Genomic DNA, 13,874 nt, shown 5'->3' with positions numbered 1-13,874 from the left:
TGCCTGATAGTAATTTGAGGAACTGGATTTGACACTTATGACATAAGATTCTACTAACAATTATTGGTACATAAGTGAGTCAGAAAGCTGAATATCCTCCTTTTTTTTGCCACGGTGTTGCATCAGACAATGATGTTGCATTAGAATGGTTTAGTACAACATCAATATCTGATCAGATGGACTATTCATTCCAAAGACATTCTTCAATGCAGTCTTTTTGTGTTTCTGGGGCTAAACCAAAATGCCATGCGTTGTGCCATACACTACACGGATACCACATTATCACTAGCATATGCTGTAGCATGATATGCAGTAGGCTACAACCAACCTTGCTTTGAGTAATGTGCTCTATCTACACAAATATACTCCAATACATCCTGCAGATATTGTATGAGTGCACATGTGAAACCCCACAGTTTTCCATGTTGGTTTACCGTTTCAGTGGCAGATCCTCAACACCTGGTGCCCCATGTACAAACACATACGGTGTACAGTAATTCCATTATATTAAGTCTCCCGTTGCTGTATATTTCCTAGTGACCCTCTATCTTTACATAAATGACCATGTCATGGAGACTAAGTGACTTCAGGGTCTCACCCTAAGTGTCTAATAATTTAGTGTTATTTAGTGTCAGGGTTGTTGTCTTTGAGTCAGACCATATACAGCTACAGAGAGCAGGGTAAAATGTGATGACCCACAGCAACAAAAAGAGCGCTACGCCAGCTCTTCGGTGAACAAAGCACAGCTTATCTGGCTAAAGCCCTGGCAGAGACCCTAAGACAATTATGGGGGATTGACAATGAACACTATTCCACTAGTGGATTTAGATACATTTACACAGCAAATTGTCTTGGATCAAAAGCGTCGCCTTTTCCCAGCAATCAATGCTCAATTAACTGCAAGAAATGTCATCTTTGACCTGAAACTATTTGACAGATGAACGCGAAGAGCTTTGTTGGTTATTTAATTAGGTTGTCATACACATATATGGCCTGGTCCAGAAATGACAAGTGCGGATGATGCAAACTAGCCCTATATCATAATTTTAAGTCTGGAAAGACCCTTAATAAGCACTTAAGTGCTCATAAACTTGCAGTAAGTGGTTATAAGCACTATGCCGAGCTACTGAGTCTCTTGGTTCACTAACTTCTTTCTACTGGGGATCCACATGCAAAATGTGGATATCTTATCAGAAGGTGTAAGGAGAAGAAGAGCATAACACACACGGCACGACGCTTATTATACTTGTAACATGGATAGGTAGCTAAACAGTGATAGTTTTTCCATAGGAACTGCTATGTAATTACATGGTAATGGAGTTCAGGGGTATATGTCCTATGTAACTGCAAGATTGTCACCACAGCTATTACTTTGTAGCTACATGGGTATAAGGGCAACTTAAGGTAATGTTCAACCATGGATCCTCTAGACTTAATTTATCATAAAACTAAAAAGCTGTGTGATTGACACCAGGTATTTACAGGGGAGGTTTTTATCAGAAACCAGGTCATACCAGTATGTGCACATGCATATTAGGTTATGCACACACCCATACTAAGCATTCACTTGAAATTATAAGCCACAATGCGTCAGCGGGTGTGTCAGTTGGTGAACGCAGAAAGTGTTGCAAGAGAAATGTTGAGGAATACAGAGACAGGGACACGGAGAGAAAGACAGAGAAAAAGAGAAATACAGAGAGAGACAACGACAGGGAGGGAGAAAGACAGAGAAACAGTCAGAAATACAAAGAGAAAGATGGAGAGGATAAAAGAGATGAAGACGTAAGCCCGAAGAAAGCGAGATTCAGAGAGATGGAGATGGCTGGGAAGGCTAGAGCCGGTGACCACACCATAGTAGGGTGTGTGCTGTAGTGCAGAGTGTGATCAGGTGGGTAAACATCATGGCCCCATCACAGCTGGCCACTATCCCAGGGTTAGGCCAGGGTGTGACCCTGATCACCCCCTATTGTCTATCCACACCATTATCAGTGGTGCTGGGGAGGCCAGGACAGAACCCGCCCTGCTAGGCACACATGGGCGTCAATGTTTACCAACTAAACTAGAGATCCTGCATCCAATGCCTATACTGTAGTAACCAGGATAAACTGGAATACAGTACATTGGTGGATCATTGGGCATTGGTTTATTCAGACTCCCATTAGCTTTTGCAGAAGAAGCAGCTTTTCTTCCTGGATCCACAAAAAAACACAAAACATATCAATCTAGTTCAGACAAAGCAAAAATATAGGCTACAACAAATCCAGAAAGGAATGGTGATCTTTATTTTTTTAAAAGGCTTTATTGTTGTGGTCTGATTTTATCTAGCCTTTTTTAATAGTTATTTTAAAAAATACTTTAACACACGTAACCTTGTTGATTTTTACAATGTCATTTAACTCAAACATTAGGCTGCTCTTCTGGAAAATAAGGGCATCTGGAACCCATATGTGTTCTGGAATGGAACAAAACAATAATGATGTATGCCTTGTGCTCTCTCTAGGTTATAAATGAACATAAATGCCTTGTGCACTCTCTCTCTCTCTCTCTCTCTCTCTCTCTATTTCTCTCTCTGTGAGGTTTATTATGGGGGTTAACTAAGCCTATATGAATAGTGATCTGTAATTCAGACCCCCAAATCCCCTAATCATAGAGTTTGCCTCTGGTGTGTTCCGGCCTGTGGAGGTTTGGTGTCTCTCCCTCCCTCCCTCCTGGTGCTTGTACGTAGTGATTATAGGCTGGGTCTGGTCTGGTCTGGGTGCTATAGGGCGGGTCACTAGGTTTACTGTTGACACAGTGCTTCTCAGTGCCTCTCTCTCTATGGTAGACTAACCTAGCCCTGGATCTTTAGGCTAAACACATTCAATGCCTTCTGTGTAAGACAGTGCTCTTTTAACTGCTCCTTTAGCTACATACTGTATCCCTTCACACAAAACAGTGGCTTAATTGTGCTAACTTCTGTAAACTCTGTATATCTCCTGACCACACCATGATCAGCATGCTCTGAATCCTAACTTGACTGCAATTATTACAACAATCTCTCATGGATACCAATGCATTTTTTTCACATGAAAATATGAGTTAAAACTAGGGCTGTCAAAGTGAATGAAACACACGCATATCAAGTTGGGTCCCTAACTGTGAAGCAATGAGTAATCAAAAAATATAACATACTAAATACCTGTATATCACATAGTCTTCCCTGGAACTCTTCACCCTTGTGTTTTGCCCCACCCGGACGTTTGCTTAATCTTTATTGACTTTACAAAACCGTTAGAAAGATGGCCTGGTAGGTACCCACCGATACAGGATGTACAGTCACAACCAAAATGATTGGCACCCTTGGAAAAAAAAAAGACTGTGTAAATTATTGGCGCACTTGCCAAATTAGAAAATTGTTCTGAGAAAAATATTTTGTTTAATTAACAAGTAACACTTTTTTTTCACCCTGTCCAGGGTGTATACTTCTACATCAAGCTGCCCCATGCTACAGAAAAGGGAGATAGGCTCCTGCCCTATGGGCCGTTCTGGCTCAGACAAGGCTTACTTACTTAGCTACAATGTTCTCATTATGTCCTTCCACAGAAGAGCCCTCTTTTGTATACTTACAGTGCCTAATGAAATTCTGCACAACCCTTGCAGTCTTCACTCGTTGCTACCTTAAAAATGTAAAAAGATATTAAATGAGATTTTTTTCCCCCTACAGATCTACACAATCTACACCACATTTGTGAAAAATAAATATAAAAACATCTCAAACTTCATTTAAGGTCATAATGCATCAGTTTATTTTGTATCTCAATATCAAATCATTTATGGGTAAAAGTACCTTACAGTGATTGTTTTCAATTAAAATGGTCAAAAAGACACAAAAATAGCTTCTTAGCAAAGAGCAATTTCTTAAGCAAGAATTTAGTTAGGGAGTGGTCTGAGTGGGGAGGGGAAAACAGAAAACTAGCTGTTATTGGCAGAGAGATTTAGAACTCTATTTTTTATTGTTCTAGTAACTAATTTACCACCTGGTGATGTCACATGCAGGCCAAAACTCCATCTCATTCACTTCTATTTTTGACCTGCACTGTTGGAGCTTGGAGCTTAAGCATTTCACTGTACCCTGCAATCACATTTGCGACCCTGTGCATGTGACTAATAAACTCATCTAATCAACAATATATAGAGTGCCTTCGGAAAGTATTCAGACCCCTTGACTTTTTCCACATTTTGTTATGTTACAGCCTTATTATAAAATATATTTTTTTGTATTCCCTCATCAATCTACACACAATAGCTCATAATGGCAAAGCAAAAACAGGTTATTAGAAATGTTTGCTAGTTTATAAAAATAAAAAAACTGGAAAATGACATTTACATAAGTATTCAGACCATTTACTCAGTACTTTGTTGAAGCACCTTTGGCAATGAATACAGTATCGAGTCTTCTTGGGTATGACGCTACATGCGTCATACCCAAGAAGGATCTCTCTGTACTTTGCTCCTTTCATCTTTGCCTCAATCCTCACTAGTCTCCCAGTCCATGCTGCTGAAAACAATCCCCACAGTATGATTCTGCCACTACCATGTTTCACCGTAGGGATGGTGCCAGGATTCCTCCAGACGAGACACTTGGTATTCAGGCCAAAGAGTTCAATCTTGGTTTCATCAGACCAGAGAATCTTGTTTCTCATGGTCTGAGAGTCTTTAGGTGCCTTTTGGCAAACTACAAGCGGGCTGTCATGTGCCTTTTACTGAGGGGTGGCTTCCTTCCGTCTGTCCACTCTAACATAAAGGCATTATTGGTCGAGTGCTGCAGAGATGGTTATTCTTCTGGAAGGTTCCCCCATCTCCACAGAGGAACTCTAGAGCTCTCCCTGACCAAGGCCCTTCTCCCTCGATTGCTCAGTTTGGCCGGGCGGCCAGCTATTGGAAGAGTCTTGGTGGTTCCAAACTTATTCCATTTAAGAATGATGGAGGCCACTGTTTTTTGGGGGACCATCATTGCTGCAGAAATATTTTGGTACCCTTCCCCAAATCTGTGCCTCGACATAATCCTGTCTCTGAGCTCTACGAACAATTCCTTCGACCTCATGGCTTTGTTTTTGGTCTGTGGGACGTTATATAGACAGGAGTTTACCTTTCCAAATCAGGTCCAATCAATTTAATATACAGTACCAGTCAAAAGTTTGGACACACCTACTTATTCAAGGGTTTTTCCTTATTTATTTATATTTTACTATTTTCTACATTGTAGAGTAATAGTGAAGACATCAAAACTGAAATAACACATGGAATAATGAAGAAACCAAAAAAGTGTTAAACAAATCAAAATATATTTTAGATTTTAGATTCGTCAAAGTAACCACCCTTTGCCTTGGTGACAGCTCTGCACACTCTTGGCATTCTCTCAACTAGCTTCACCTGGAATGCTTATCCAACAGTCTTGAAGGAGTTCCCACACATGCTGAGCACTTGTTGGCTGCTTTTCCTTCGCTCTGCGGTCCAACTCATCCCAAACCATCTCAATTGGGATGAGGTCGGGTGATTGTGGAGGCCAACTCATTTAATGCAGTACTCTATCACTCTCCAAATAGCCCTTACACAGCCTGGACTTGTATTGGGTCATTGTCCTGTTGAAAAACAAATGATAGTCCCACTAAGCGCAAACCAGATGGGATGGTGTGTCACTTCATAGTGCTGTGGTAGCCATGCTGGTTAAATGTGCCTTGAATTCTAAATAAATCACTGACAGTGTAACCAGCAAAGCACCATCACACATACTCGTCCATGCTTCACGGTGAGAACCACCTACTCTGCGTCTCATAAAGACATGGCGGTTGGAACCAAAAATCTCAAATTTGGACTCATCAGACCAAAAGACAGATTTCCATCAGATTTCCAGTCTCTTCGTCTTATTGGTGTCCTTTAGTAGTGGTTTCTTTGCAGCAATTCGACCATGAAGGTCTGATTCACACGGCCTCCTCTGAACAGTTGATGTTGAGATGTGTGTGTTACTTGAGCTCTGTGAAGCATTTATTTGGGCTGCAATTTCTGAAGCTGGTAACTAATATACTAATCCTCTGCAGCAGAGGTAACACTGGGTCTTCCTTTCCTGTGGCAGTCCTCATGAGAGACAGTTTCATCATAGCGCTTGACGGTTTTTGTGACTGCACTTGAAGAAACTTTCAAAATGATTGAACTTTTCGGATTGACTTACCTACATGTCTTAAAGTAATGATGGACTGTAATTTATCTTTGCTTATTTGAGCTGTTCTTGCCATAATATGGACTTGGTATTTTACCAAATAGGGCTATCTTCTGTATACCCCCCATAACTTGTCACAACACACCTCATTGGCTCAAACACACTAAGAAGGAAAGATATTCCACAAATGAATTTTTAACAAGTGTGAGAGTGTGAGTGTGAGATACTTAACAAATAGTAAGACATTTCTGTTCTACTGACGCTGTGTTTTTATGATCTCCACTCTAGCTCCCTGCAGCTAATCTGGGCATATGGTCAAGAATATGTTTTACTCGGGATAGTTTAGGACTAGAACAATCTCTCATTGTCTCAAACCCATTCTTGCATCTGGGAGACTAAGCTGGGTGGTGGTTAAAACAACACCAGGTGCAGATAACCACAATATGACCCCAAAGTGGCTTATGATGCCCCCGATCTGCATGGGAGGGGTAGAACCAGCCATGACTAAGCATTTTTAGTGTCAGCTATTTAAGAACCAGCATTTTCTGAAAAGGTTAGGCTCTCTGTCCAACAAACAACAATGTGGGGTCGACCAGTCTCATTATTGCAATAATTAATCAATGTTAAATAAAGATTGATCATTTGAATGGTGGTTCAAGTCTCTCTCAGTATACATGAATTTCCACAATACAAGGTACACCTGTTAATTGAAATGCATTCCAAGTGACTACCTCATGAAGCTGGTTGAGAGAATGCCAAGACTGTGCAAAGCCGTCATCAAGGTAAATAAATGGTGGTTACTTTGAAGAATCTCAAATATAAAATCTATGTTCATTTGTTTTAAACTTTTTTGGTTACTACAGGGTTCCATATGTGTTATTTCATCATTTTAATGTATTCACTATTATTCTACTATGTAGAAAAATAATACAAATAAAGAAAAACCCTGGAATGAGTAGGTACAGTGGTGGATTTAGGTGTAGGTGACATGGGCAGCCGCCCAGGGCGGCATCTTGCCGGGGGCGACACGGGGAGCCAACACAAAAAAAATTGGAATGGTGACATTTGCGCGATTATATCGCTCATTTGCACGTCACGTCAATGATATCATGTCCCCGTGTGGGACTGTGGGTCAATATCAAATATCACACCTCTAACTTTGTACAGTACTATAAAATCAGTCACAAATAGTAAATTTGTATAATTAGTAAAATCAGTCACACTACGAAATGCTACCACATAAATCACAATTCATTCATAATACTGTGAATATATTGTTTCGCAGCCATATTGTTGCATTTTTTTTCTGGTTTGTGCGAAATCGTTAAGAATAATATAAAACCAGTCTGCACACCACCAAGGTGACTTGGTTTAGTCTTGACTCTTGGTTGATAGTGTTGGAGGATGGGTCATGCTTGAGTGCCAAATCAACAAAAATGTGTTTCTATTTGTCTTTGGTACTTCTTTTGATATATATGAGTCTTATTTTTGTATATATTTTTATATTTATATGGTTTTAAATGTTCTGATTATTTATTTGTGTAGTTCCAAATGTCTGAATAAAAATTACAGTTAGTGCAGAATGATGCTTTCTCATTTTGTTGTCGGGTGGGGGGCAGCATCCCGGAATCACCTCTTCACTGTTGACGTTGAGACTGGTGTTTTGCCAGTACTATTTAATGAAGCTGCCAGTTGAGGACTTGTGAGGCATCTGTTTCTCAAACTAGACACTAATGCACTTGTCCTCTTGCTCAGTTGTGCACCGGGGCCTCCCACTCCTCTTTCTATTCTGGTTAGAGAATAGTTCTGTGAAGGGACTAGAACACAGCGTTGTACGAGATCTTCAGTTTCTTGGCAATTTCTTGCATGGAATAGCCTTAATTTCTCAGAACAAGAATAGACTGACGAGTTTCAGAAGAAAGTTATTTGTTTCTGGCCATTTTGAGCCTGTACTCGAACCCACAAATGCTGACGCTCCAGATACTCAACTAGTCTAAAGAAGGCCCGTTTTATTGGTTCTTTAACAGTTTACAGCTGTGCTAACATAATCACAAAAGGGTTTTCTAATGATCAATTAGCCTTTTAAAATTATAAACTTGGATTAGCTAACACAACGTGCCATTGGAACACAGGAGTGATGGTTGCTGATTATGGGCCTCTGTCCACCGTTTCCATCTACAATAGTCATTTACAACATTAACAATGTCTACACTGTATTTCTGATCAATTTGATGTTATTTTAATGAACAAAAAAATGGTTTTGAAAGAAAACCACAAGGACATTTCTAAGTGACCCCAAACTTTTGAACGGTAGTGTATGTCCAAACTGTTGACTGGTGCTGTACATAAAACTGGATTCCAAGCCACACCTTCATTGAAGAAATGTTGAATATGTCCCACTATGAATAAGGTATGGGGAATAATAAAACAAAAACAACTAATAAGAATTCATATGAATTCCCCCAGTAGGATACATGATGAAAATCACAAATACTTTGCATCACAAGCTACAAAACAGTTATTTTCCATTATTTGACCTGAAAGTTATCCACTATGAGTGAGATGGATGCCAGATGTGCAATGGCAGGGACATAATCAAAATTCAATATGGATATGCAAACTGTATTGACTATTGAATGGGGAGGACAAAATTAATGGGATTGTAGTGGCAAGGTGAAAACAACTGAATATCCTGCAATGACTATTCTATAAAGAACCTATACAATAGTCCATCTGCCACGGCCGTTGCTGGAAGAAGACCAAGGTGCAGCGTGATGAGCGAACATTTTCCTTTTATTTGAAAAATGTTGCCAAAAAAACCAACAAAAGAAAGCAACAACCGTGACGCTTACAGGGCTTCAGTGCCACAAACAAAGTTAACTACCCACAAAGACAGGTGGGGAAAAGTGCTGCCTAAGTATGGTTCCCAATCAGAGACAACGATAGTCTGTCCCTGATTGAGAACCATAACCGGCCAAAACAAAGAAATACAAAACATAGAAAATAGAACATAGACTGCCCACCCCACATCACACCCTGACCAAACCAAATAGAGAAATAAAACGTCTCTCTAAGGTCAGGGCATGACACCATCGTAATATAGTCTTCTTTTACAACTGTAATTGTAAGCTAGTGTACCTTGGAGGTCAACAGGTTATTGTCCTACATGTTAGAAGACAAGCAATGGTGTAAAGTACTTAAGTAAAAATATTTTAAAGTACTACTTAAGTCATTTTTGGGGGTATCTGTACTTTACTTTACTAATTATATTTCTGACAACTTTCACTTCACTACATTCCGAAAGAAAATAATGCACTTTTTACTCCATACATTTTCCCTTACAACCAAAAGTACTCTTTACATTTGACAGACAATTTTGAAATTGTTTATACTTTTACTTTTGATACTTAAGCATATTTTAGCAATTCCATTGACTTTTGATACTTAAGTATATTTAAAACCAAATACTTTTAGACTTTTGCTCAAGTAGCAGTTTACTGGGTGACTTTCACTTGTACTATTTTCTATTAATGTATCTTTACTTTTACTCAAGTATGACATTTGAGTACTTTTTCCACCAGTGAATACAAGTACATCTACTGTATGGCTATTTTGAGAACTAAAGTTCGTTTAGAAAAATAAAGTAATAACCCAGGGTGAATAACCTCAATACTTTTGGCTCTAAGTATTTTTGCTGGGAATTTTAAATGGGTCGGGTTTGTTATTTGTGCCAAGCGTAGGTTAGATGGGAAATTACACCTTCCATGAACAAGAGGCAGGCATTTTACTGCGAACGCAGGGTGAAAGTTGAATGCAAATTGCATGAGCCCTGCAGCCAATCATAGAGCATACTGTGAAAGCATTGCAATGTCTTTCAGCCTATCAGATTTCACCACGACTGTAGAAATAGATTGGAAGCGGAACTCCTTTTTTTATATTTGAGAACTGACAGGGATAGAAAGACCTAAATAAACCTTACGTTTCTTTGAAGCTACCCCAATATTTTTGAAGTCTATAAGGATAAATAATATGGTCGTGGGGACAGCGGGACATAAAGTCCTCTTGATATCTGGGCAACAGAATGGCTCTTCTAGCTCAACACAGGGCTACAGCCGGTCAATTTCTGTCGTTTTGCCGTCGCAAAACCAAGCGAATTCGTCAGATTCCGACTCAAATTCGACAACTGGGCCACCCCTGCGAAAAAGACAGAGACTCACTCATTTGAGCCCAGAAGAAAAGCAACTTCGCAGGTTAGTTTCATGAATAGCCAATTTGTTGTATTTAGTTGTAACGTTATTCTCATGGCTATATAAATTAATTATTATTGAAGTCAGATGCGACCATATCGATCTCGTGATACCAAAGGTGAACAATTGTGAATTGATTGGTTGACCAAAGGGAGCCGGCTACTCCTTACGCCACACAAATGGACAGATTCCCATGAATGTCATCGATGTCTTTCCAATAACTGTGCTAAGAATAAATCCTGCACATTCAAAATTAGACTATGGTAGATTTACCTTTTTTATTCGTCGACTCGGCCTGTCATGTTACCCGGCTTCGCATATCAACAGATTTGAGTCGCCCTATTGCTCCCACCCCGTTTCTGGAAATTTGGAACCTGTTCTGCCTGCATGACAGGAACATGGCGGCTGATTGTGCAATAACCAATAATTCTCTCCCATTCCTGTCAGTCATCTTGCTTTGTCAGCAATTTCAAAAGATAATATTTCCTCTTCAGGAAACTCAAGAACAGAGTTGCAGCCCAAACGGCCAGAGACAGAAAAAAAGCCAAAATGGGTGAGCTGGAAGAGCAAGTTCTGGTGATGGAACTGGAGGTAAATCAATTCTGTCCATAAATTGTCACGGTGTTAATGACTGCTATTTATTGCTCTTATTCCTAAACTGACTAAGGTGTTAGAATTATAATTCTATCTCTTTCTCTCTCCTCTCTAGAACCAGAAACTTCATGTTGAAAACAGGCTGTTACGGCAAAAGATGTGCGGTATGGTGAACGAGAACAAGGAACTGAGACAGAGGCTGGGGTTGGACACCCTTGAGGCCAAAGAGAATGTAAGCAGATTTGTGAGTTATTGGTAATTCAGTAGATTGGAGGAGGGGGGGGGGGACAGTTGCGCCACCTGGTTGTCAGAGCCACCTGGCTGTCATAGCCAGTTAGTTTATAACTCTTCACTCCTCTCCCCCCCCCCCCAGGCTCAGGTGTTGGAGTCCAATGGGATTGATGCAGTTTTGGGGATCGGGTCTTCTGAGTCTGCAGTACTCAGGCTATGTGTGCCTCTGCAGCAGGTGCAGGCCCAGCAATTCTCAAATCTGAAGATTTCCCAATGGATACAGATAGTCTTGACTCTACAGACTCTGAGGTGAGACACGTAGACCACTATGGACACAATTTGTCTGCTACAGCTAATGCATGACCACTAATGTAAGCTATGGATAAGGGCTTTATCAAATGGAGATGGATATTCAGCACTTTATAGTTATTGATTGGCTTCATTTAGTCTAGTCCATATTCCAGTAGCTCATAGTGCTTTTATAATGCTCATCTTGCCTATTGGTAAGTTCCAGTTCTGACATTCCCTGTTCAGAGTTGTAACCTGCTCGCTCCCTCTCCCCTCCAGTCTGATCTCTTGCTGGGCATTCTTGACATCCTTCACCCAGAGCTGTTCCTCAGGGAGTGTGGTGAGCAGGAGATCCAGGAGCAGGCGGTGCTGCTGGTCGGAGGGGGGGGAGGAGTACCTGCCCCCTCACCTGCAGCTCTGGGGGCCACACCAGTTAAGCTGGAGGCCCTTAATGAACTGATCCACTTTGACCACATCTACACCAAGCCTGTGGAGGTGGTGTGTGTCCTCGGGCAGCAGGAAGTGAATCACGAGGAGAGTGTGACAGGGATGAAGATGGCTGAGGTCTTCTCTGTGGCTGACGAGGTAGACGTGTGTGTCAAAGATGAGCCGGAAGAAGTGGTCATCATCCCTAAAAATCATGGGGTTCTGGATGACTTCCTGTCTGTGGCCTCACTGACCTCTGACCTGGCCATGGGTAGCCTAGAGAAGACTGGTGCCTACCTGATGGATGCCTACAGCGACTCCGGATACGAGCGGTCCCCTTCCCCCATCAGCGACATGTCATCCCCCCTCTGCTCAGAGGGGTCCTGGGATGATGTGTTTGCCAACGAACTGTTCCCCCAGTTGATCAGTGTCTGATCTGATTCTGAACATCCCATTGGTATCCCACATCCCATTAATCAATGATCCAACCTATTATGAACTCACTGCTATTTAGTGTAGTGTTAAGTGAATACAGTACATTATGCTTTATATTGATAGGCTGTCCCAGCAGTGCCGATTACCAATGGCTAAACAGCATAAACTGATCGGAGACAAGGCTAGCTAGCATGTACCTCATCTTGGGGGTTCAAACCAAAGTTAATCTCCTTTTACAGGTCTACGATTTTGCGATCCTGCATTGGCTTGTGGGAGATGCAGTTATTGACACCTTAATTTGCCGTCACTAATTGACAGCTAGTGGATTTGTAAGGTTGCTTTAAATCTTTCCACTCATTGTTGGAGTTAAGGAGAAATCCAATGGGTGAAATATCCAGTATTTCTTTAAGTTATATTTCCCTGGGGGACTGGGACTGACTGTTTTAAAAAGACAAATGTATTTATTTGTGTATTCTGCTCCGGAGTCTTCTGTATGTAATCTGTTTCCGTATGTATAAAGGCCTTTACCTCCTGTATAATTTTGTTAAACACTCTCCTTGTAGATCAAAATTACTGCATTAAAAAAAAACTTTGCATTGCATCTTACCGTCTCTTGGTTTCACTGGCTCTTGGTTTTACAGACCAGGTGTTCGATCAGAGGGTAGGCAGGGAATACACCCTCAGACAGTGCAAGCCTGGGTCTCTTGAATATATTTTTACTGTGGTATCTCAATTACATTCTACATGGTATGTCTACAATATACAATTGGCCAGAAGTTCAAGCGTTGAAGTTTAATCCAATTCCTTTCTCCAAGGAGCCAACATTTGGCTTCTTTGATTCAAGCCTCAAAGGCCGTATAGGAAATGCAAAGCAAGAAACGTGGCCTCACTAGAGTTTCTCTCAGTGTGGCTTGAGCAAGAAGTTTCTAAACTCAAATGTAAAATGCAGGACTCGAGACCTTCCCACTGGGCACAATGACTCAATGTTTCCATTTCAATGAACCAACATTGAATTGATGTCTGTGCCCAGTGGTTTTGCTTTTCTTCAGACCATCTGTCAGATCGTTTTAAAATAACTAGCAAGGCATTTTTCATGTCTTCAGGGTAAATATCCAATTGCCACCTGGCCCCAGTGTTTTCTTCTAGAGCAGATAAGATGGCAGAAGTAGCAGAGTTTAGAGATTAATGATTACATGTCACTGATCTCTGACTAGGTTCCAGTGCAGTGGACCCAAGGTCAGATAAGGCTTAAAGGGAAGCCATGTGAAACAAATGTTTGTATTCTTGCACATGTACACACACAATGACACATCTATTACATAACTAAGAACATGGAGGTACCTGAGACACAGGGATTTTCCCTGGGATTTCTCCTTAAAGGGTCAGTCTGGCCTTTTTTAAATTTTTATATAAGCTGTTAGGGTGACATCTCATCAAAGTCTTTCAGTCCTCTCTGT

General features: G+C 40.8%; 1 protein-coding gene across 1 annotated transcript; it reads left to right on the top strand.

Moving 5' to 3' along the window:
- The first annotated feature begins 10,069 nt into the window (after nucleotides 1–10,069).
- Nucleotides 10,070–13,018, top strand: xbp1 (X-box binding protein 1). The gene is given in 6 exon segments (XM_036980188.1): nucleotides 10,070–10,446; nucleotides 10,938–11,034; nucleotides 11,153–11,269; nucleotides 11,411–11,491; nucleotides 11,494–11,577; nucleotides 11,836–13,018. Coding segments are annotated over 6 exon segments (1,182 nt in total). The 5' UTR covers nucleotides 10,070–10,225; the 3' UTR covers nucleotides 12,418–13,018.
- Nucleotides 13,019–13,874: the final 856 nt, after the last annotated feature.

This window comes from Oncorhynchus mykiss, chromosome 6 (assembly GCF_013265735.2).
Source record: "Oncorhynchus mykiss isolate Arlee chromosome 6, USDA_OmykA_1.1, whole genome shotgun sequence".
NCBI classification, from domain to species: domain Eukaryota; kingdom Metazoa; phylum Chordata; class Actinopteri; order Salmoniformes; family Salmonidae; genus Oncorhynchus; species Oncorhynchus mykiss.
Note: the sequence above shows the minus strand (reverse complement) of the source record. Positions and strands in the feature narration are given on the sequence as shown.